This window comes from Oncorhynchus nerka, linkage group LG19, assembly GCF_034236695.1.
Source record: "Oncorhynchus nerka isolate Pitt River linkage group LG19, Oner_Uvic_2.0, whole genome shotgun sequence".
Lineage (NCBI taxonomy): Eukaryota > Metazoa > Chordata > Actinopteri > Salmoniformes > Salmonidae > Oncorhynchus > Oncorhynchus nerka.
Window position 1 is genome coordinate 18291324 of NC_088414.1, and position 24783 is coordinate 18316106.

At 42.6% G+C, this 24783-nt stretch overlaps 1 protein-coding gene across 1 annotated transcript; it reads left to right on the forward strand.

The window, feature by feature from the left end:
- The first annotated feature begins 405 nt into the window (after positions 1 to 405).
- LOC115101131 (complement component C6-like) lies at positions 406 to 24576 on the forward strand. Its single transcript, XM_029620367.2, has 18 exons — positions 406 to 510; positions 3146 to 3346; positions 12075 to 12231; positions 12327 to 12468; positions 12572 to 12713; positions 14966 to 15110; positions 15203 to 15412; positions 15677 to 15917; positions 16021 to 16143; positions 16310 to 16476; positions 16678 to 16903; positions 19213 to 19381; positions 21847 to 21961; positions 22582 to 22714; positions 22903 to 23097; positions 23268 to 23355; positions 23572 to 23813; positions 24015 to 24576. Exons 2-18 carry the CDS (start codon positions 3201 to 3203, stop codon positions 24197 to 24199), a joined length of 2826 nt encoding a protein of 941 aa, XP_029476227.1. The 5' UTR covers positions 406 to 510; positions 3146 to 3200; the 3' UTR covers positions 24200 to 24576.
- Positions 24577 to 24783: the final 207 nt, after the last annotated feature.

The following is a 24783-nucleotide window of genomic DNA, read 5'->3' on the forward strand; positions in this document are numbered from 1 at the left end:
CAGATTTTTGTCAACAAAAAATGTGATCCTTAAGAGGGTTTTAATAACATTCCACCCATGAGGCGAACGAGGGCGCTTGAAGTCATTGACTGCAGGAAAGGGTTATACAAGGAGTTGTAGAGAGGACTTACAGCTGGTACATATTACCGGAATCTGACATTTCCAGACACTTTTTCCAGTAACAGGACGGGATGGAGAGTTGCGAAAGGATACTTTGGAAGACTTGAGATACAGAACTTTGAACTTTGAACTTTGTGTTGAAATTGCTTAGCCTTCAGTCTTTTCGGTGTATATTCTAGGCTGGGTTCGTGGCTGTTACAGGAAGGGGGTTTCCTGGTTAAGAGGTAGGCAAGTCAAATAACCAATCGTTTTCACAGTCCGATTCCCTTGGGAGATCATTTAGGGGGGTATATGAAGTAGTTCCCCTCAAGATATTGAACATAAACATACTCACATGCACACACACTCTTGCAGAGCTCAGGATCTAGTGGCCGAGGAGTCAACACTGTGGTGAGTCAGAATTAGTTTGAATTGTATTGACAATCTGGGGACAGTATCTAGACCTCATAGTTTTGCAAAACTATGGATTATATGTGAGGAGGAATTTAACCCTTGATGCCTACATTCTAATTTACGATCAAGCAGATGCGGACTCGAGCCATATGACTTGGACTAGTGCTGAGCAATTAACCAACATTTCTGTTATTTTCGTTTTTTAATGAACGAATTGACAAAATTATTTGAATTCCATGTTGTTGTTTTTTTCTTCTGTGAGCTGGATGCACAGTTTCTGTAGAGATAAATCAGATCAAGGCCCGAACTGTGCGATGCAATAGGGAGTTTTATTTTACAACAGGCCAATATTGTACATAGTTTAGCGCAGAAAACGTGGCAATTAACAATAATGAGCATAATCCACTGCGTGCCAGTTTACTTGTCCGGTCATTGTGGAGCAGACATGGAGACGGATAGAAGAGACAATTTGCAATCAAGAGGGATAGAAAGCAATTGCTTCGCTAGTTATCACTACCTGAAAATACATGATATAAGCGATTGATAGTTGGTATTAATCAGTCATAAAAGTATGCCTTATTTACTTTGAAGAACTACTAAAGTAGTGATTTTGTCAGACAGCACAGGCAGCAGCTCTATGAGATGATGACTTGGAAAGAAATGATGAAGTCATCAAACTAAACAAATATTTTATTAAAATAAAATAATGTGAATAAATGATGATTAACATGTGATAAGCCGTAATGGGTAGTCACTACCATCATGGGACTTTTATTAAATGTTTATTCTGTTCTTACAGCATTCAACCCACGTAATGCAACAACAAAAAAAAGTATTGAAAACGAAAACGGATAATTTTTTAATAATCTAAACGAAACCAAACCGACCTCAAAAAGCACTAATCGCTCAGCACTAACTTGGACTCACAAATTTGTCGACTTGGGACTCGACTTGACAGAACATAAAATAACTTGAGACTTGACTTGGACTTGGAGCCTCAAGACTCAAGATTATCTGGCCTGGTATTGTAACGTTTTGTCACTCATTTTGTGGCACAGAGTTTCTGTGGATTACTCTACAAGCAGCCAGAGACAATAGCTGCAGCATCGCCCTTGCAACAAAAAAACTGCAACAGACTGGCTCGTGAAATGTACACAGCCCTCTTATATTTTAAAACATGTCCACACTACATACATAAATATTAAAGGCCCAGTGCACTACTTTTGTAAAACTTTTTTTTTTTTTATTGGGGGGGGGGTTCACAGCACCCTCAGCAGCCCTACTTCCCACAGCTATGCCATGTACTGTTTATTGTAACACTTAGAAATGTCTGTTTCATGTTTGATACTAAACATTTTTATTTAAAAATGTTCTCTGACTGGGCTTGATGTTTATTGTGCACATGAAGGTTCACAAGACTCATGAGCTAGAAGTTCTGTTTATTTAATTCATTGTATGGTTTCCTCATAGATTGAACACTCATCTTTATATCTGTGCCACTATAGCGTCTGTGACAGCACCATTGAAGCTCAAACCAACACGAATCCCTACCAAGTTTACTACTTAGACTACTTTAAAATGGCGGAAGCAGGGTGGAAGCCCTCAATGGCACCGGCCATGCTAAAGCGGCTTTTTGGCCACTAGTGGCCCCTATCATTCTCTATGGGTTTTCTTTGTTCATATTTCCCAGGTTATGTCGGAATTCCATGTGTCTGTGTCCTATGTCTCTGTCATTCTGGTTATGCTAATAGGAGCGTGTGTGCCTCAGTCCATATAGAAATAGGCTAGTATGTTGAATAAGAGAAAAGTGTTGTTCCAAGTATGAATTGTGATGAAATGTCATTAATAATAATGAAGTCTAATGTACCAATGTAACAATGGATGTGGAAATTGCCTTTTACATTGTAGAACCAGTTTAATGGTTGTAATTGCCAATTGGGTAATTGTATGGTCCTGGGAGGGGCTAAGTGCTTATATGTACCTGTTTGAGCTCCTGTTAGACACGTTCAATTTGGTTTCTCAAGGGGAGACTGTGCAGTCTTGCCATCTACCTGTGTCTGTTCAGATAGGACAAGCTAAGCTTGATACAGAGGCTATTTCTTTTGGGCCATGTATATTTGGTAAATCTACTTGTATATTTTGTATGATATGAAGCGTTCACCATTGGATCACTAAGACCTGTAAATAAATCTACACTCTGAGCACGTCAACCTGCCTCGCCTTCTGCTGATGTCACGCACTTGCGACTGCAACAAGGAACCTATTTTACAATTGCATCATCAATTACATTTTGTAGACAAAATAATGAAAAGGGTTGTCTGGTAGCCTCAATAAATAGACAATGATTTGTAGTTGAACAAGTCATTGCATGTATAGATAATTTTTACTTGTGACTCGACTCAGCTTGCTGTTAGAATGCACGACTTGCACTTGACTCGAGACTCTACTTGGGACTCGACTTGAGACTCTGATCTTGTGACTTGAGACTTGCTTGTGACTCGAATAATAGTTACTTGGTCCCACCTCTGGTATCATGTGGGATGAAGTGCATGGATTTCATTGAGTGTGCCTGGATGTAAATCCTGCTCAACTATCTATTTCCTCCTCCACCTCCTTATCTTTCTCCATCCAGTTCTTTCAGAAGTGTCCTGACCAGAGTGTGAGCTGTTCCTGGACCATCCTTCTCCATGGACCGTACCAACAGTCTCCTGGTACTGCTGCATGTCCTGGGTTCAGTTACGGTCAGCCTGGGCTGCTTCTGTGACCACTACGCCTGGAGCTCATGGTCCACCTGCACCAGAACCTGCAACTACGGGACCCAGGAGCGCCGCAGGTAAAATACACAACTTAGTATGAGCAGAGCGATAGCACAGAACTAAATGGTAACTTTACATGAAGTAAAGTTGTGGGGCTTGCTTTATCTCTGTCCAAGTATTTTTATGGTAGTGGAAGAAGCTGAAATGTTTTACTGTACTATTTAAAGTAAAGTAGTTGCATACTGTATAGTCAAAGTAACGTTTGGTAAAAGAATTGGTCTGATTACTTTGATATACTACTATATAAACCTTATTACTTTGGATTGTTGGGAACTTAGATCACAAAAATGCATAAACTACAGTTAATGCGTTTGAACACTGAAAGAAGACATACAGATGCAGGATCTTAGTTTGCTACAGCAGGAAAATAATTGTGCAGCAACAGTAAATGTGAATTATTATGTGGTTTCTAATTAATGGGCAATTTTTGTAGGGGTTGTTACATTTTTCATTGAGGCAAATAATTACATTTTAAGTGGAAATTACAAACTTTAGGGATCCTTTTTAAACCTTGAATACAATGCAAGGAATACAGGAAAATTCTCTGCAACAAAAGAATAATCAAATTAAGATCCTACATCTATCTGTATGACAATGCGATCTTCTGTCAGAAGATGGGAATAATAGGCAGGATTATGTGCACAACACTCTTAGCAAAGCAACTCTGAATCATTAATGCTGTGGGTTTCAGATAAATAGATGCATGATTTACTTTTGTAAAACGTTCAGTGTAAATGAAGTTTAATTTGAGTTCAAATCAACATTTATTTGTCACATACACATGGTTAGCAGATGTTCATGCGAGTGTAGCAAAATGCTTGTGCTTCTAGTTCCGACAATGCAGTAATATCCAACGAGTAATCTAACCTAACAACGGTTGAATGACGATGTAATGATTAGAACATTTTAGGCTATTTGGGGAGAGAAATATGATGTTGCATCTAGTGATTACAGCTTTTTTAAAGTATTTTTGTGGTAGTTGAAGAACTGTGTACAATGGGTTGGTATGTAGACCTACTGATAGCTAGTTGTAGTTCTATCTAATAAATAAACTCTTTAGACTAACAGTGAAAAGTACATTTCCTGAAGAAAATGTGGTGTGCTTGCTAGCTTATGTTAAAGTATGTATGGTTTTGAAATGGTATAGTAGTGTTAGTGTCTGCAAGAGCAATGGTGGTGACTGTTTTTATTTTTTATTTAACCTTTATTTAACTAGGCAAGTCAGTTAAGAACAAACTATTATTTTACAATGACGGCCTACCGCGGCCAACCGCTCCCCACTGCGTCACTCGGGAGCCGAATAGTTGAAAAAGTAAGTTGACTAAAATATTGATTGATTGATTGGTTGGTTGAGATGAATGGGCAGCCTGCACATGTGAAAGTTAGTTTGGTGTCTCTTGCTTGAACGGTTCAAGAGTTACAATTATTGTTGGTGGGTATTACAGTATATGCATGTGTATGCACACTGATGGGGGAGGTTTATGACCCCCATAAATACCTTTCCACTTTTCTCTCTCTCTCTACTTTATAGAGTTGACTCTTGTAAAGCCTTTGTTAACATAGAAAGAAAGAGTCTGGTGACATCAAAAGGTGGGAAACTGAACCATATTTCGGTAATCCAACCAGTTGAAAATATACGTTGGTACTTAATGAATAGGATGTCAGATCAGTTGATGTCTGAGACATGATTACTGATGATAGGACGACATAAACTGTATCTTGGAAAATCAGATTCACATGGAATTGTTGTGCAATTTAAATGTTTAAATATTAAACTATTTGTGAAAAGAAGAAATGTAATTTTAGCTTCTGAAATGAGAGAACGGTTTGACACTCTGCTCACTCAGAGGCCTCGTCCAAGTGAACAGACATGGGTTGTAAACTATGAAACACGCTTTTCTTTCACCACTATATAAACCCGTTGCTGAAAATTCAACTTCCTGTTCCAAGGACGTGCGGACTTGCGGTCCCCACGTTGAAGGAACAAAGGTCACATACAGAACTAAGTCAACCTCAGCGTGAGCTCTGGTTGAACGAAATTAGCATCGAATTTCAACGTAAAGATGACGATCCACACGCCGAAAGGATGAATTTCGACTATACCAGCCAGAATATAGCATGAGCTTAAAAGTATGGCAACTTGGTATGAACTTTGAACTCTTATTCACTAAAGAAGTGATACCCTCTCCGCCCGTTAAACGTGGGCTAGGAGAGGACGGACAGAGTATCCATTCTACCACGCTCCAGTTCACCACTAGACATTCTTCAGAGGACAAGAGATCCATGCTGGACCACCCGGCCTTCCATCTACGAACAACCGATCGAAGCGCAGCTCAGAGAAAATATTTATTGCATTTTCCTTTTTCAAATGGGCGGTTATTTAGAATGCATAAGATACTGTATTTACGATAGCATAGCTGCCTCCGGCCCGATAGAGACACAAACCCTTTTTGTTCCTCAGTCTTCCCGCTCTTTCACTCAAACCCAACTCCCTTTCTTAGTGTAACCAGCCTTCATATCTGTTCCGTCCACTAGGGACGTTTTCCTTTATGACATCATTTGTAATCAACATATAATACATTCTGTGTATATGTAATTCTGTGTGATTATTTAGGTATTTGGTAAATAAATAATTAAACCAAATGTTGTATTGCTGAATCAACTTGTTAGCCAGGGTTCGTGAAGATAACCAAGAATTTACAACTTTCAGATGAGACTGAATAAAGTGATGATTAAATATTGACTGCTACTGATGTAAAAGATTACTAGGTCTTTAAGAATTTATTCGGAAGATAACAGCTCTATAAACATTCTTTCATTGTGCCCCGACTTTCTAGTTAATTACATTTACATGATAAGCTTAATCAGGTAATATTTTATATTTACAGATAAATTATTTTATAGAATAGCATGTCATATCACTTAATCCGGCATAGCCAAAGACACGACAACATTTAAGAAGTTATAAATTATAGTGCAGACAATAGCTAGACCAGAGCTAGCTAGCTTACACCCAGGACCAGAACTGAATCTGCTAGCTTGTGACATGACTTACTGCATCTGTAATGAAAGCAGTTGATGGGTTACTAAAACAGCTTTACCTCTTGATTAGTAGAAGCGATTCCTGATATTTTCTCAGATTTGAAATGCAGAGAAGTTCAGGAAGAATTCATACGCTACACATTTTTGTCTGTCTTGTTGGGGGAGTAGTCAAAACTGCAGTTGTTTGGAAAAAGTTAGGAAACAATTTTTTTAATGCAGTTACTAAAACAGATGTATGGTTAGATTGGTAGCAGATATTTTTTGTTCTGACGACAGATTTTAATAGCAGAGAAGGAGACATACCCTTTAACTTTTTGTCTAACTTGTTGTGAAATTGGTCAACATTTCAGCTGTCTATAAAAAGTTACAGAAAATGTTGCTGATGCAGTTATTAAAACTGCTGTAACATTTGATCCATTCCAGATAATTCTGTTCTAATTTCAGATTTAAATAGCAGTGAAGGAGACCAAGATGTCATATCCTCAAACCTTTTGTCTAAGTCCCATGAAAGCGGATGGACAAAAAGAAAGATTTTTAAAATTCTGACTTAAAAGGTATAAAAGATATCAAAGTGTTGTATGTCTGCACACTAGTCCAGACCAGTCTACACATAAAGTTAAACAGCGTTTCTAGCTTAACCCTTGTGTAGTCTTAACATTCTGTATACTCCCCTTGACATAAGGGTAAAAAATGACCCGCCCTCACTAAACCCTCAAATATAGCAGCTTAATTTAATTTTAAACCCCAAATCTATTTTGCATGAAGAAACAACCTGTCATTCATCAAAACTTTGTGAATATCTGGGGTTTCCCTCTTCACAATGCAGAGAGACTGCATTTAATCAGTGAACATCACTCATTTTATTACAACACACCTGGCATCATTGTCTTATTTACTAAAGTAGAGGTTTATTATTATTATTATAGCTAAAGGTACTGCATAGGTGTAAACATTATTTGTTGTTGCCAAAGATAGCACTTGAAATGTGCAGAAAGTCGTTTTGAATGCCTTTTATTGAAGGTAAACAATAACACTCTTTAACTTTTTTTGGCAACATAGTGATATATACTTATATACTGTACAATGAGGAATTAATCTGCAAAGTACTAGTCTTAATTTTTTTAAACCATTGCTCCCACCCACAAGTGGTATAAACAACAACAATAAATAAGAATAAAATAAGATAATTGATACAAAACAAAAACATGAAGAACATAAATCAAGGACAGTATGCAAGTGTGTGTGCATGGACTTTGCAGATGTATTTCTCACATGTTCAGCACATAGTATTTGGTATACAGTCCTTCTTTGGGGGGAAGAATTGGCATCTCCTCCTCTTGCTTGCCCCAGCTGCAACCTCAGGTGGATCAGGACTAGATTCATCCCCCTGAACAGCTTTCACAAGCGCGGCAGAGGCTGCTGTGTGGGGGAGGCGCTCCCTTCTTTGAATGTGTGGTGTTACAAGTGCCTTTCCCAGCTGCTCCAGGAACACCACCCTCTTGTTCTCCTTATCAGGCATCCAGGTAGGGTTGATTTTGTTCCATATCACGAAGGCATTGTATGAGGACACATCAATGAGGTTATGGAAGATGACCATGGGCCAGCTGGCAGTCATCCTCCTACAGCTGTAAGATCCAATCACCTTGTCCAGGTTGTCCACGCCTCGTTTGTTGTGGTTACAGTCCAGGTTGATGGCTGGCTTCCTGTCCTCACGATCACTGATCTCAGCCATTTTGTGCAGTGTGCTCAGGAGGACCACATTCTTGTTCCTCTTTGGGAGATAAGACACTAGAGTGGTGGTGGGGTGAAGGCAAAATTTGATGAAAAGGCCTCTCTCCCCCTTGTTGCGAACAGTTCTGGGGGAGCTCAGGCTTGTTCTTTCTAACTGTGCCAACCATGGTTATCTTCCTCTTCAGGAGCTGCTGGCTGAGTTCAATCAGTAGCACACATAATCTCAATTTCTCATTGTGTGTGTGTCTTTGTGGTTGTTGTGGTGTGTAAATGATTTTATAACTGCCGGGTCAAAAATACAATCTTTGTGCCCTGGTGGTGTACAGCTTTCATGGAAATATGAACAAAGGCGATGTTTCACTTTTTCTAATGTTAGGGCCATTCTAGGAAAAGTCATCCAATTTCAAGTTGAAGAAAGATAATTTAGGGGTTTTTCTCTTCTGTAAAACACAATGGCAGGTTATTTTTGACCCTTAAGACAACACAAGAGGAGTAGTGTATTAAATAACAACAATAATAATCATATTTATTAAATAAATCAGAGTATGATGAAGATTTACAGTTTAGCATGTCCCATCTAATAACAAATTCAGAGTTAGCCTACAATTATAAGACTTTTGTATTTGATTTTAAATAGCCTAGTAATTGGGCTTTTAAAAAATATTTTCATGATTAACAGGCTGACACATTGCCTTTAGCTACAGAATATCCTACCACCATGTATTTCCAGATCCTCCCCTCTCTCCTTCATTCCTTTCTCCAGAAACCAGAGAGAGGGGCTGTCAAACGTTTTAATTAAACATGTTTTGCTGTGAAAATATGTTACTGTCGATGTTCACAAACAGATTTCATTTGGTTTCCCAAATTAAGCAGTGGGTAGTTGCAGGAACAGGGTTGGAGAGACCATAGGCGGAATATCACCTCACATCTGCAAAATAACCGAAGTAGCATACCAACATGCCGGATGGACATGATTGAAACAAACCCTGCGGGAAAGTGGCCTCCGTTGCAAAAGGATGACGTATTTTTCTCTTGCTCCCTTTCCAGTACATTTGCTAATGGGCCATTCTAAATCTAAACAAATTGTACATATTAGTAAAGACAAGATTCAATTTAAATTGAGAATAGTCTGATCGATGAAAATATGATCACTTGAGGAGAGAACAACGTGTGCAGCAAGGAACAAAGCACAAGCTGTTTTTTTCCGACTTTCTCAAATCATCGATAGCCTAGTCATAATGCAGCCCATATATCTTAATTTATAAGGCATTCTATGGTTTGCAACATTCACAACTTAAGTTGCCAAATAACTCTAAATCTAGCATATAGATAGAACCTGTTTCAAATGATCACTTTCACGCTCAGGGAATGGAGAAAAAAATATTATTTCTATTTATTCAGCTAAATTCATTTAAATTATTGCTACTATAAAATCATATAATTTAAAATAATGTCAAAGGCACTTATAAGCATTTCTTGTCTGCTAAACAAGCCTATAGCATGCTGCATAGCCAGATAACATTCAGTGCATTCGGAAAGTATTCAGACCCCTTGACTGTGTCCACATTTGTTACATTACAGCCCTATTTTAAAATTGATTAAATAAAAAAATCCTCATCAATCTACGCACAATATCCTATAATGGCAAAAACAGGTTTTTAGACAATTTTGCAAATGTGTTAAAAATATAAAAAAACAAAGAAAACTGAAGTATTCAGAACATTTCATATGAGACTCGAAATTGAGCTCAGCTGCATCCTGTTTCCATTGATCAACCTTGAGATGTTTCTACAACTTGATTGGAATCTACCTGTGGTGAATGTAATTGTTTTGACATGATTTGGAAAGGCACACACCTGTCTATATATACAGTTGAAATCGGAAGTTTACATACACTTAGGTTGGAGTCATTAAAACTAGTTTTTCAACCACTCCACAAATTTCTTTGTTAACAAGCTTTACTTTTGGCAAGTCAGTTAGGACATCTACTTTGTGCATGACACAAGTAATTTTTCCAACAATTGTTTACAGACAGATTATTTCACTTATAATTCACTGTATCACATTTCCAGTGGGTCAGAAGTTTACATACACTAAGTTGACTGTGTCTTTAAACAGCTTGGAAAATTCCAGAAAATTATGTCATGGCTTTAGAAGCTTCTGATAGGCTAATTGACATAATTTGAGTTAATTTGAGGTGTACCTGTGGATGTATTTCAAGGCCTACCTTCAAACTCAGTGCCTCTTTGCATGACATCATGGGAAAATCAAAAGAAATCAGCCAAGACCTCAGAAAAAAATTGTAGACCTCCACGTCTGGTTCATCCTTGGGAGCAATTTCCAAATGCTTGAAGGTACCACGTTCATCTGTACAAACAATAGTATGCAAGTATAAACACCATGGGACCACGCAGCTATCAAACCGCTCAGTAAGGAGACACGTTCTGTGTCCTAGAGAAAAACATACTTTGGTGCAAAAAGTGCAAATCAATCTCAGAACAACAGCAAAGGACCTTGTGAAGATGCGGGAGGAAACAGGTACAAAAGTATCTGTATCCACAGTAAAACGAGTCCTATATCGACATAACCTGAGAGGACACTCAGCAAGGCAGAAGCCACTGCTCCAAAACGGCCATAAAAAAGCCAGACTACAGTTTGCAACTGCACATGAGGACAAAGATCGTACTTTTTGTAGAAATGTCTTATTGTCTGATGAAACAAAAGTATAACTGTTTGGCCATAATGACCATCGTTATGTTTGGAGGAAAAAGGGGGAGGCTTGCAAGCCGAAAAACACCATCCCAACCGTGAAGCACGGGGGTGGCAGCATCATGTTGTGGGGGTGCTTTGCTGCAGGAGGGACTGGTGCACTTCTCAAAATAGATGGCTTCATGAGGAAAGAAAATTATGTGGATTTATTGAAGCAAAATCTCAAGACATCAGTCAGGAAGTTAAAGCTTGGTTACAAATGGACAATGACCAACGTTGTGGCAAAATGGCTTAAGGACAACAAAGGTATTGGAGTGGCCATCACAAAACCCTGACCTCAATCCCATGGACAATTTGTGGGCAGAACTGAAAAAGCGTGTGCGAGCAAGGATGCCTACAAACCTGACTCAGTTACACCAGCTCTGTCAGGATTAATGGGCCAAAATTCACCCAATTTATTGTGGGAAGCTTGTGGAAGGCTACCCGAAACGTTTGACCAAAGTTTTTTTTTTTTAAGTATAGGCAATGCTACCAAATACTAATTGAGTGTGTGTAAACTTCTGACCTATTGGGAATATGATGAAAGAAATAAAAACTGGAAAAAATCATTCTCTCTACTATTATTCTGACATTTCACATTCTTAAAATAAAGTGGTGATCCTAACTGACCTAAGACAGGGAATTGTTAGTAAGATTAAATGTCAGGAATTGTGTAAAAACTGAGTTTAAATGTATTTGGCTAAGGTGTATGTAAACTTCCGACTTCAACTGTACGCGTTCGTGAGAGACTCAAGTTTCCACCGAGGGGTTAAGTTAGTGTGTAGCCCAAACGGTTCAGACGCTACAGACAGAAGTTGGTAGATCAGATGTACCGACTTCAGACGAATCCTGCAGATCCGGACGGGCGACATCAGGGGATGTAGTGGATTGAGACGCAGCCCATGCAAAGAACCAGATATCTCTAGCTTTATTTTGGTATTATGTTAACTAGATTTCTATTGTCATTGTTTTACTATAATAAGTCAGAAGTATGTCAAATATTTAAAGTGGGATTTTTGCTTCACAAGCCCCATAAATGACATAAAGGAAGGATATTTTACTGTAAGTGATTTATGATTAATGTGTATAATTTTGAGGTCAGTTGGCCAAAAGCTCCTTTTGCATTTGTTCAGCGTTTCCATGACCATCTCAGTTTTAAACAAACCTCGTTTGAAATACAATAGAATACAACTTTCTGTGTTTTCACAATTCCCTCCTCTGCAGGAGTATCCGATATGATGACTATTACTGGAAGAATAGCTGTGAGCAGCTGTGTCAAAAGCATGAGAGTCGGGCATGTAACGTCCAGGCCTGCTTCATCCACTGTCAACTCACTGATTGGGCCAACTGGTCCGGGTGCTCCCCGTGTGCCAAAAAACAGGCAAGTGAAAGAATATACACACACAGAGACACACAGACAGAAATACACACACACACTTCCACCGTCTGTCTCTGACCAGTTTTCTGATGTTGTAGTTAAGGACTCGGTCACTGCTAAGGCCTTCCCAGTTTGGAGGCGTGGAGTGCGATGCTGTTCTGACAGAAGACAGAGCGTGTTACCCATCAACAGAGTGCAAGATGGAAACACTCAACTGCAAAGAGTTTCAGTGTGGCAATGGTGAACAGTCACATATTAACCTACTACATATACGGTATAGACAAAATACTCCATGTGCACATTTAAACAAAACTCTGCTCATGTACATTTCCCCTTGTCGCAGGTCGCTGTATCAGCTCCAAACTAACATGCAATAAACAGAACGACTGTGGGGACAACTCGGATGAGAAGAACTGTGATGAATTCAAAATAGTGTGTCCTGTTGAGAAGAAAGTGGTCCCTGGAGCTGACCTCATAGGAAACGGGTAGGTTAAAGGTCAAAGGCCAGCATAAGACATTGCCTGGAGCAGTGGTCAATGTCATAGTAGATGTTACATTTACATTTACATTTAAGTCATTTAGCAGACGCTCTTATCCAGAGCGACTTACAAATTGGTGCGTTCACCTTAAGACATCCAGTGGAACAGCCACTTTACAATAGTGCATCTAAATCTTTTAAGGGGGGTGAGAAGGATTACTTTATCCTATCCTAGGTATTCCTGAAAGAGGTGGGGTTTCAGGTGTCTCCGGAAGGTGGTGATTGACTCCGCTGTCCTGGCATCGTGAGGGAGTTTGTTCCACCATTGGGGGGCCAGAGCAGCGAACAGTTTTGACTGGGCTGCGCGGGAACTGTACTTCCTCAGTGGTAGGGAGGCGAGCAGGCCAGAGGTGGATGAACGCAGTGCCCTTGTTTGGGTGTAGGGCCTGATCAGAGCCTGGAGGTACTGAGGTGCCGTTCCCCTCACAGCTCCGTAGGCAAGCACCATGGTCTTGTAGCGGATGCGAGCTTCAACTGGAAGCCAGTGGAGAGAGCGGAGGAGCGGGGTGACGTGAGAGAACTTGGGAAGGTTGAACACCAGACGGGCTGCGGCGTTCTGGATGAGTTGTAGGGGTTTAATGGCACAGGCAGGGAGCCCAGCCAACAGCGAGTTGCAGTAATCCAGACGGGAGATGACAAGTGCCTGGATTAGGACCTGCGCTGCTTCCTGTGTGAGGCAGGGTCGTACTCTGCGGATGTTGTAGAGCATGAACCTACAAGAACGGGCCACCGCCTTGATGTTAGTTGAGAACGACAGGGTGTTGTCCAGGATCACGCCAAGGTTCTTAGCGCTCTGGGAGGAGGACACAATGGAGTTGTCAACCGTGATGGCGAGATCATGGAATGGGCAGTCCTTCCCGGGAGGAAGAGCAGCTCCGTCTTGCCGAGGTTCAGCTTGAGGTGGTGATCCGTCATCCACACTGATATGTCTGCCAGACATGCAGAGATGCGTTTCGCCACCTGGTCATCAGAAGGGGGAAAGGAGAAGATTAATTGTGTGTCGTCTGCATAGCAATGATAGGGAGAGACCATGTGAGGTTATGACAGAGCCAAGTGACTTGGTGTATAGCGAGAATAGGAGAGGGCCTAGAACAGAGCCCTGGGGGACGCCAGTGGTGAGAGCGCGTGGTGAGGAGACAGATTCTCGCCACGCCACCTGGTAGGAGCGACCTGTCAGGTAGGACGCAATCCAGCGTGGGCCGCGCCGGAGATGCCCAACTCGGAGAGGGTGGAGAGGAGGATCTGATGGTTCACAGTATCGAAGGCAGCCGATAGGTCTAGAAGGATGAGAGCAGAGGAGAGAGAGTTAGCTTTAGCAGTGCGGAGGGCCTCCGTGATACAGAGAAGAGCAGTCTCAGTTGAATGACTAGTCTTGAAACCTGACTGATTTGGATCAAGAAGGTCATTCTGAGAGAGATAGCGGGAGAGCTGGCCAAGGACGGCACGTTCAAGAGTTTTGGAGAGAAAAGAAAGAAGGGATACTGGTCTGTAGTTGTTGACATCGGAGGGATCGAGTGTAGGTTTTTTCAGAAGGGGTGCAACTCTCGCTCTCTTGAAGACAGAAGGGACGTAGCCAGCGGTCAGGGATGAGTTGATGAGCGAGGTGAGGTAAGGGAGAAGGTCTCCGGAAATGGTCTGGAGAAGAGAGGAGGGAATAGGGTCAAGCGGGCAGGTTGTTGGGCGGCCGGCCGTCACAAGACGCGAGATTTCATCTGGAGAGAGAGGGGAGAAAGAGGTCAGAGCACAGGGTAGGGCAGTGTGAGCAGAACCAGCGGTGTCGTTTGACTTAGCAAACGAGGATCGGATGTCGTCGACCTTCTTTTCAAAATGGTTGACGAAGTCATCTGCAGAGAGGGAGGAGGGGGGGGGGGGGAGGAGGATTCAGGAGGGAGGAGAAGGTGGCAAAGAGCTTCCTAGGGTTAGAGGCAGATGCATGGAATTTAGAGTGGTAGAAAGTGGCTTTAGCAGCAGAGACAGAAGAGGAAAATGTAGAGAGGAGGGAGTGAAAGGATGCCAGGTCCGCAGGGAGGCGAGTTTTCCTCCATTTCCGCTCGGCTGCCCGGAGCCCTGTTCAGCAGTAGTCAGTGAATACAGAGCAGGACTGCTTCATGTAATTCTTGATACGTATCCTGTGATTTTAAGAAAAGTAACGTAACTTCAGGGTTAATGCTGCTGGCTTCTGTTACTTTCCTATTTTAGGTTTGATGCCATGGCAGAGACTAAGAGGGGGGCGGTACTGGATAACATGTTCATGGGGGACACCTGCAACCTTAACAAGAGCAGAGGCAGCAGCTACAGGCTGTACTATCGCGTCCCAGCCAATGTAGAAAGCTTTGAGATCAAGGTACAGTACTAATGCATAGAGATCTCATCTTATTCTATTCCCCATGTTTGACTGGTCTGGGATCAGATCTAGTTGTGGTTCTGCTTCCACAGGTCGAGATCCCAGATGACTTTAAACAGGAACCCCAGCCAGTCTACAGTGAGACCGTCAACCTGGCCTCCCCACCAGTCTCTACCAGAAGTGATTCCTCCAGTGGTGACTCTAGTTTCATCTGGGTCCCGATCTTCTTCTTTGGTTCCAGACGCCACCACCAATCCAACACAGCCACATTCAAGCAGGCTATTTCAGCTTCAAAGAAGACGGCAAGCTGCATCTACAGTATATGCACTCTCACATATTCACAATCACACACACAAAAATAAACACCCTGATCACAGTATTGCAACGTAGTGGTAGACCTTGAAGTAGAGGTTTCCCTCAATCACAGATCTAAGATCACATTACCATACCCTCTATCCAAGCAGTAGGACTGGCATTTACTGTGAGGCAGGCATACAATCACTGCATTTCAAAGCTGGGAAGGTAACACTGACGTTATGATTACGTAATCTCACCCTATTCTGCAGGACTCCCAGTTCTTCCGAGTGCACCAGGTGTTACCTGTATCCAGATTCAGGGTGAAGGATTCAGACCTGTACCTGACAGAGCCCTTCTTACAGTTTCTGACCAGCCTGCCCCTGGAGTACAACTACGCTCTCTACAGGGAGATCTTCAAGCACTTTGGGACCCACTACTTCGCCTCCGGAACCTTAGGGGGACACTATGATCTGCTTTACCAATACAGCAGACTGGAGCTTAAGAACAGTGGTACGAGAGCACAGCCTTGTAGTCAAAAGGAGGCACAATACCCACTGCTAGTGCATTGTTCTCTCTGATTTCATAAATTGTTTTTTGTGTTTCATTGTCACAGGTTTAACAGAAGAGCATACCAAAGGATGCCTAAAGTCTGAGTCGAGCATGTTTATAATAATATACTCGCAAAGTTCAAATGTTGTAAGATGCTCCGACAATACAATGACTCAAAAACATGAAGGTTGGTTTTTCTAATTACCGTTACAGACAAATTGAACATTCAAGATAGACCACCTAGCTCTAGTCGTCTTTGACTTTTCACTTGTTCGGTTTCATTAAGTATCTCTCTCAATAGTTTTGTTGAGAACTGGCTCTTCACCCTTTGCTGTTACTTCTGTGTTGGTCAGGCTCTTTCGTGCAGTCGTCAGAGAAGTCTTTCTCCATGGTGCGTGGCGGCAGGGAAGGGGAGGCTGTAGCCCTGGCCTGGAAGCAGAAAGGGGCTGCCCCTGACAGCACCACTTATAAGAACTGGGCCAAATCACTCATAGACAACCCTGCTGTTGTGGAATATGAGGTCAGAACTCCCTCCGTGGAATATAATGAAATAGGATGGAAACAATGAATCCAGTTCATTCATTGATTGTGTATGATTGGCTGTGATATAGTGAATCCATACCGTCTTTTTGAGATACTTTCGGTTTATAACAGCTCTTTCCTAAGACATAAAACATGTCACTTCCTGTGAGAAATTGGTCTCCTTCCTATCTGTCTCCAGCTGTTGCCCATCATCAATCTGGTCAAGGGGATCCCATGTGCTGCCACTAAAAGAAGGCACCTGACCAGAGCTCTGGTGGAGTACCTGGAGGAGTTTGACTCCTGCAAGTGTGCCCCCTGCCCTAACAATGCCCGTGCCGTCCTTTCTGGCACAGACTGTCAGTGCATCTGCCAGACGGGCACCTATGGGCCCAACTGTGAACAACGGGCACAAGACTACACCTCAGGTACACAGCAGCACCCACTCACTCACTGATATACACATTTTTATACAGGATGAGGATTATGTATAGTCCCTGTTGTGTATTGCACAGTCATTTGACAGTGCTCATTATGTTTGACTGATACCAGACACTGCTGAATGTGGTTTGACTCCTGGTGATTAGTACACACCAAACAGTGCTGAATGTGGTTTGACTCCTGGTGATTAGTACACACCAAACAGTGCTGAATGTGGTTTGACTCCTGGTGATTAGTACACACCAAACAGTGCTGAATGTGGTTTGACTCCTGGTGATTAGTACACACCAAACAGTGCTGAATGTGGTTTGGCTTCTGGTGATTAGTACACACCAAACAGTGCTGAATGTGGTTTGACTCCTGGTGATTAGTACACACCAAACAGTGCTGAATGTGGTTTGACTCCTGGTGATTAGTACACACCAAACAGTGCTGAATGTGGTTTGACTCCTGGTGATTAGTACACACCAAACAGTGCTGAATGTGGTTTGGCTTCTGGTGATTAGTACACACCAAACAGTGCTGAATGTGGTTTGACTCCTGGTGATTAGTACACACCAAACATTGCTGAATGTGGTTTGACTCCTGGTGATTAGTACACACCAAACAGTGCTGAATGTGGTTTGACTCCTGGTGATTAGTACACACCAAACAGTGCTGAATGTGGTTTGGCTTCTGGTCTGTAAACACCAGGCAGGTCTGAGTGTGGTTTGACTCCTGGTGATTAGTACACACCAAACAGTGCTGAATGTGGTTTGACTCCTGGTGATTAGTACACACCAAACAGTGCTGAATGTGGTTTGACTCCTGGTGATTAGTACACACCAGACACTGCTGAATGTGGTTTGACTCCTGGTGATTAGTACACACCAAACAGTGCTGAATGTGGTTTGACTCCTGGTGATTAGTACACACCAAACAGTGCTGAATGTGGTTTGACTCCTGGTGATTAGTACACACCAAACAGTGCTGAATGTGGTTTGGCTTCTGGTCTGTAAACACCAGGCAGGTCTGAGTGTGGTTTGACTCCTGGTGATTAGTACACACCAAACAGTGCTGAATGTGGTTTGACTCCTGGTGATTAGTACACACCAAACAGTGCTGAATGTGGTTTGACTCCTGGTGATTAGTACACACCAAACAGTGCTGAATGTGGTTTGGCTTCTGGTGATTAGTACACACCAAACAGTGCTGAATGTGGTTTGACTCCTGGTGATTAGTACACACCAAACAGTGCTGAATGTGGGTTGACTCCTGGTGATTAGTACACACCAAACAGTGCTGAATGTGGTTTGACTCCTGGTGATTAGTACACACCAAACAGTGCTGAATGTGGCTTGACTCCTGGTGATTAGTACACACCAAACAGTGCTGAATGTGGTTTGACTCCTGGTGATTAGTACACACCAAACAGTGCTGAATGTGGTTTGACTCCTGGTGATTAGTACACACCAAACAGTGCTGAATGTGGTTTGACTCCTGGTGATTAGTACACACCAAACATTGCTGAATGTGGTTTGACTCCTGGTGATTAGTACACACCAAACAGTGCTGAATGTGGTTTGGCTTCTGGTGATTAGTACACACCAAACAGTGCTGAATGTGGTTTGACTCCTGGTGATTAGTACACACCAAACAGTGCTGAATGTGGTTTGACTCCTGGTGATTAGTACACACCAAACAGTGCTGAATGTGGTTTGACTCCTGGTGATTAGTACACACCAAACAGTGCTGAATGTGGTTTGACTCCTGGTGATTAGTACACACCAAACAGTGCTGAATGTGGTTTGACTCCTGGTGATTAGTACACACCAAACAGTGCTGAATGTGGTTTGACTCCTGGTGATTAGTACACACCAAAGAGTGCTGAATGTGGTTTGACTCCTGGTGATTAGTACACACCAAACAGTGCTGAATGTGGTTTGGCTTCTGGTCTGTAAACACCAGGCAGGTCTGAGTGTGGTTTGACTCCTGGTGATTAGTACACACCAAACAGTGCTGAATGTGGTTTGACTCCTGGTGATTAGTACACACCAAACAGTGCTGAATGTGGTTTGACTCCTGGTGATTAGTACACACCAAACAGTGCTGAATGTGGTTTGACTCCTGGTGATTAGTACACACCAAACAGTGCTGAATGTGGTTTGGCTTCTGGTGATTAGTACACACCAAACAGTGCTGAATGTGGTTTGACTCCTGGTGATTAGTACACACCAAACAGTGCTGAATGTGGTTTGGCTTCTGGTCTGTAAACACCAGGCAGGTCTGAGTGTGGTTTGCTGTGTGGTTTCCTCAGAGGCAGTAGATGGTTACTGGAGCTGCTGGGGGACATGGAGTGCCTGTGATGCATCCATGAAGAGACATCGTACCAGAGAGTGCAACAACCCCGCTCCCCTGAGGGGGGGTAAACTCTGCCAGGGATCAGCCAGACAGGAGGAGGGATGCTTCATCTCCATTTTCCAAGAGTAAGAGAGACTGACAAGTTTAAGCCTTGAGACAATTGAGATATGGATTGTGTATTTGTGCTTTCAGAGGGAGAATGGGCAAGACAAAAGATTTAAGTTCCTTTGAACGGGGTATGGACGCGAGATGCCCAGTGACGAGAACCTACCAGACGAGCTAAATGCCTTTTATGCTCACTTAGAGGCAAGCAACACTGAAGCATGCACGAGAGCTGGATGACTGTGTGATAACGCTCTTGGTAGCCAATATGAACGCTCTTGGTAGCCAATGTGAACAAAACCTTTAAACAAGTCAACATTCACAAAGGCTATGGGCCAGACGGATTACCAGGACATGTACTCAAAGCATGCCCGGACCAACTGTCAGGTGTCTTCACCGACATTTTCAATCTCTCCCTGACCGAGTCTGTAATGCCTACATGTTTCAAGCAGACCACCATAGTCCCTGTGCCAAAGGAAGCGAAGGTAACCTGCCTAAATGAATACCGCCCCGTGGCACTCACGTCATTAGCCATGAAGTGCTTTGAAAGGCTGGTCATGGCTCACATAAACAGCATCCTCCCGGACACCCTAGACCCACTCCAATTTGCATACCACCCCAACAGATCCACAGATGATGCAATCTCAATCGCACTCCACACTGCCCTTTCTCACCTGGACAAAAGGAACACCTATGTGAGAATGCTGTTCATTGACTACAGCTCAGCTTTTAACACCATAGTGCCCACGAAGCTCATCACTAAGCTATGGACTCTGGGACTAAACACCTCCCTCTGCAACTGGATTCTGTTCTTCCTGATGGGCTGCCCCCAGGTGGTAAGAGTATGCAACAACACATCTGCCACGCTGATCCTTAACACTGGGGCTTCTTAGGGGTGTGTACTTAGTCCCCTCCTGTATTCCCTGTTCACCCACAACTGCGTGGCCAAACACGACTCCCCACCATCATTAAGTTTTCTGACGACACAACAGTGGTAGGCCTGATCACCGACAACAATGAGACGGCCTATAGGGAGAAGGTCAGAGAACTGGCAGTGTTGTGCCAGGACAACAACCTCTCCCTCAATGTGAGCAAGACAAAGGAGCTGATTGTGGACTACAGGAAAAGGCGGGCCGAACAGGCCTCCATTAACATCGAAGGGGCTGGAGTGGAGCGGGTCAAGAGTTTCAAGTTCCTTGGTGTCCACTTCACCAATGAACTATCATGGTCCAAACATACCAAGACAGTCATGAAGAGGGCACAACAAAACATTTTCCCCATCAGGAGACTGAAAAGATTTGGCATGGGTGCCCAGATCCTCAAAAGGTTCTACAGCTGCACCATCGAGAGTAAACACCAGGCAGGTCTGAGTGTGGTTGCATCACTGACTGGTTGCATCACCGCCTGGTATGAGAACTGCTCGGCATCTGACCGTTAGGAGCTACAGAGGGTAGTGCGAACGGCCCAATACATCACTGGGGCCAAGCTTCCTGCCATCCAGGACCTATATAATAGGCAGTGTCAGAGGAAAGCCCATAAAATTGTCAGAGACTCCAGTCACCCAAGTTATAGACCTGTTTTCTCTGCTACCGCACGGCAAGCGGTACCGGAGCGCAAAGTCTAGGACCAAAAGGCTCCTCAACAGCTTTTACCCCCAAGTCATAAGACTGCTGAACAATTCATAGAATCGCCACCAGACAATTTACATTGACCTCCCCCACCCCCCCTCCCTTTTGTACACTCACTGTTTGTTTGTTACCTATGCATAGTCACTTTGCCCCCACCTACATGTACAGATAACCTCAACTAGCCTCTACCCCTGCACACTGACTCTGTACCAGTACCCACTGTATATTGGGTTATTGTTATTCTTATTGTGTTACTTTTATTATTACTTTTTATTTTAGTCTACTTGGTAAATATTTTATTCTTGAACTGCACTGTTAGTTAAGGGTTTGTAAGTAAGCATTTCACGGTAAAGTCTAGTTGTTGGATTTGGTAGTAGGTGCCAGGCGCACCGGTTTGTGTCAAGAATTGCAATGCTGCTGGGTATTTCACGCTCAACAGTTTCCCGTGTGTATCAAAATTATCCACCACCCAAAGGACATCCAGCCAACTTGACACCTGTGGGAAGCATTGGAGTCAACATGGACCAGCATCCCCGTGGAATGCTTTCGACAGCTTGTAGAATCCATGCCCCGGCGAATTGAGGCCGTTTTGAGGGAAAAAAGGCAGGGTGCAACTCAATATTAGAAAGGTGTTCCTAATGTTTGGTATACCCAGTGTATATTGAAAGCAGGAGTGGTTCCAGTGTTCATTAATACACTTTATGTTAGTGTTTCCTTTATTTTGGCAGTTACCTGTACATACCACTCCAGTAAAATAGAATTGATCAGGAAGAGTGTTGGTCTTCTAGATAAAAACGTACTGTTGATTTATATACCTGAGTGCATTTCTGATTTTCTGTTGGTCTGTCTTTTCTCCGCAGGCAAAATGTATGTGTTAATGATGAGGACTTTGCCACAGAGGGGCGGGCGGAGGGCTTGCCTCCCGGCGTGGAGGGCTGTCCAAGACCCAAGCGTCCTGCCAACAGTCACCTCAGGGTAGACACAAGCTAACAACACCAGCTGCTAACAAAGCTAACAGAGACAAAGCTCACTAAAGATCTCTGAAAGAGTGATATTTCCAAAGACTCTGGGCCAGCTCTCAGTGATGTCACAGTCTTAGTGACCTTTACCTGTTTATACCCTTATTAACATCTTCTTTTTCTTCATTTAGTCTCTCTCTCTCTCTCAGGGGCTTTATTGGCATGGTAAAGAATTACATTGCCAAAGAAAGTGAAATAAACAATCATAAATAAACAATAAGCATTACACACACAAACATTTTCAAAGAAACGTTTGACATGTTATATTGTTAACTACAGTGTTGTAACAATGTGCAAATAGCTTTTCTTAGTTTTGGGTCAGTCACAGTGGTCAGATATTCTGCCACTGTGTACTCTCTGTTTAGGGACAGATGGCATTCCAATGTTTTCAGTTTTTGGAATTAATTCTTTCCCTCATGATTTGGTTGGGTCTAATTATCCAGTATCTGTTTGGATTTTTTAACAGAGCCCCAGAACCAGCTGGCTGAGGGGCCTCTTCTCTAGGTTCATCTCTCTGCAGGTTAGGGCTTTATGATGGAAGGTTTGGTCTCTCTCTCTCTGTCTTCTCAATGTCAGAAAGATAAGCGTTACTATGAGTTTGGCGACATGGAGGAGTTCCTGTGCTTCACAGGGTTTGAAATGGAAGGTTACCAGTTCATCAACTGTCGCCCTGACGGGACCTGGACCCCTCCCACAGGGATGTGCATCAGTAAGTCTGTCCTCTTAGGAACAATCCCTGCATAGTATGCAGACAGAAGGCATAACACTCTGTCCATACCAAACCTCTTTTGTATGGAAAGACTTTGGAATCCATGTTTTGCCAATAGTATAATATATATATATATATTTTTTTTTCATGTCAAACCAGTCTTGTTGAGTATTTGTCCTCCATCTTAGGGAAGGTGTGCTCCCCGCCTGCCGTGCCTGAGGGTATGACTCTGTACCCCTCCAAGAAAGAGTACAAGGTGGACCACTCCGTGGGACTTGAATGCACGGAGAGAGGCATGGTTCCGTCAGAACAGGGCTTCTACACCTGTGCCAAGAGTCTAACCTGGGAGCCTCCACTTCCTAAAGACCTGCACTGCAAAATAGGTAGTCTGTCTCAAATGGACTTTGAAGAAACATTAGAGGGATGTTGTTGGAAAGTTGGCATCCTTTTAAAGACCTCATAGAGTTTTTCGACAATCAAGTGGAGATCACATGATTGACAATATAATTCAATTACGTAATTGGATGTTTGTCCTGTCAATGTGTCTGTCCAGATAAGCCATTTGTTCCTGATAATCAATGTGGGAGAGGAGAGAGGCACGTTGGTTCCAAATGTATCTGCGTGGCACGTGAGACATGCCTGTGAGCACTTTTACCTATCAATCATAATTAAGTCATGAACAATTGAATATTAATGGATTTTTAATTGCCTTTTAACATTAGCTAAACACATGCATCTGAAGGCCACCATAATAATTTGGTTCCCGAATCAGTCTGTTCATCTAGATTTGTCCTCTTCTTGGACTGACTAATGATTTCCATGTCTGTGTGTGCTCCACCTGTGTGTGTGTATTGCAGCCCATACAAAACTGAGTTCTGCATCTTCAATGCTGAAGTTGGCAGTGGTGTGATGATGTCTTACTGTGGTTTCCACTCGGGCCGTTGCCATGGTGACCAGCTCTTCTTCATGAATGTGGGCCCGTGTGACGAGAATGTGGTCAGCCTGGACTGGGCCAAGTTCAGGGTCAGCATGGCTGCCAAGAGCTCAGTCCAGGAGCCCTGCGACTCTGACACCTGCTATGAGTGGGAGAGCTGCACTGGTATGACTGACTGACCACAGATTCCCTCTCAGATTTAGATAGCACTTGACCACTTCATCTGAAATAACCTAATCTGCAAAGAGTTAACTAGTTTACATGCAATACAATTAATTATGTTTCAAGGATGAATGTGTCGATAGGGTTTCAACATAAATCATTTCATATACCTGTGCTCTTTCCCTTTTGTCTTTGTGCAATCAGAGTCCAAACAGTGTCTGTGTAAAGTTCCCCGGGACTGTCCTAAGGAGGGAGAACACATGTTCTGTGTGAAGCTGCTGAAGACCCAAAGCAAGAGGAGTGTGAATCTGTGTTTCATGGCTGCCATCAAGTGTAGAAAGATGGAGTTTGAGATTCTCAACGAAGGCCTGTGTGAAGAGTCCACATAACCAGGTCCTAGTGTAGCTTTCCTCTTCCTGTATTCTATCACTCTCTCCCTCTCCATTATATCATACAGCACAACTGTAAAGATGGACTTTCTGAAGGAGCTGATTTTTGTCCCGTTTGAATTTTGTTCAACTTAATTTGTTTTACAATCTAACTTGAAGTTCATTTCTTTGCATGTTATTTTGTACTTGTATGTCTTTTTATATCATTTTATGACTATTTGCTTGTGTTGTTATGATATCAAATATATTTTGGCAAAATGTGGTGTTTAAATTAAATTAACAAAAACAAATATGTTTGTATCCAATATTTTATGTACAACAACTTGCAACTACATGTAACTGCCAAAAATAAAGGAAACACCAACATAGTGTCTTAATAGTGTCACGTGTGTTCCCTCTCAGGCCTCTAGGTCACCAGGCTGCTCTTTTGGGCGCACACCTGTGAAGCGCATAACACACTAACCTGGACTCCATCACCTCCTTGATTACCTGCCCTTTATATGTCACTCCCTTTGGTTTCTTCCCCAGTCGGCATTGTTCCTGTTTCATGTCGGTGCGCTGTTTGTGGTTCTTGTTTTGTTCAT

What these genes read in the sequence shown, in the direction of transcription:
- LOC115101131 (XM_029620367.2), top strand. Translation starts at nt 3,201, where the DNA reads ATGGACCGTACCAACAGTCTCCTGGTACTGCTGCATGTCCTGGGTTCA. An exon ending in TAGAAAGCTTTGAGATCAAG is followed by an intron (nt 15,111 to 15,202) that starts GTACAGTACTAA and finishes CTGCTTCCACAG; the next exon opens with GTCGAGATCCCAGATGACTT. An exon ending in AATGACTCAAAAACATGAAG is followed by an intron (nt 16,144 to 16,309) that starts GTTGGTTTTTCT and finishes TGTGTTGGTCAG; the next exon opens with GCTCTTTCGTGCAGTCGTCA.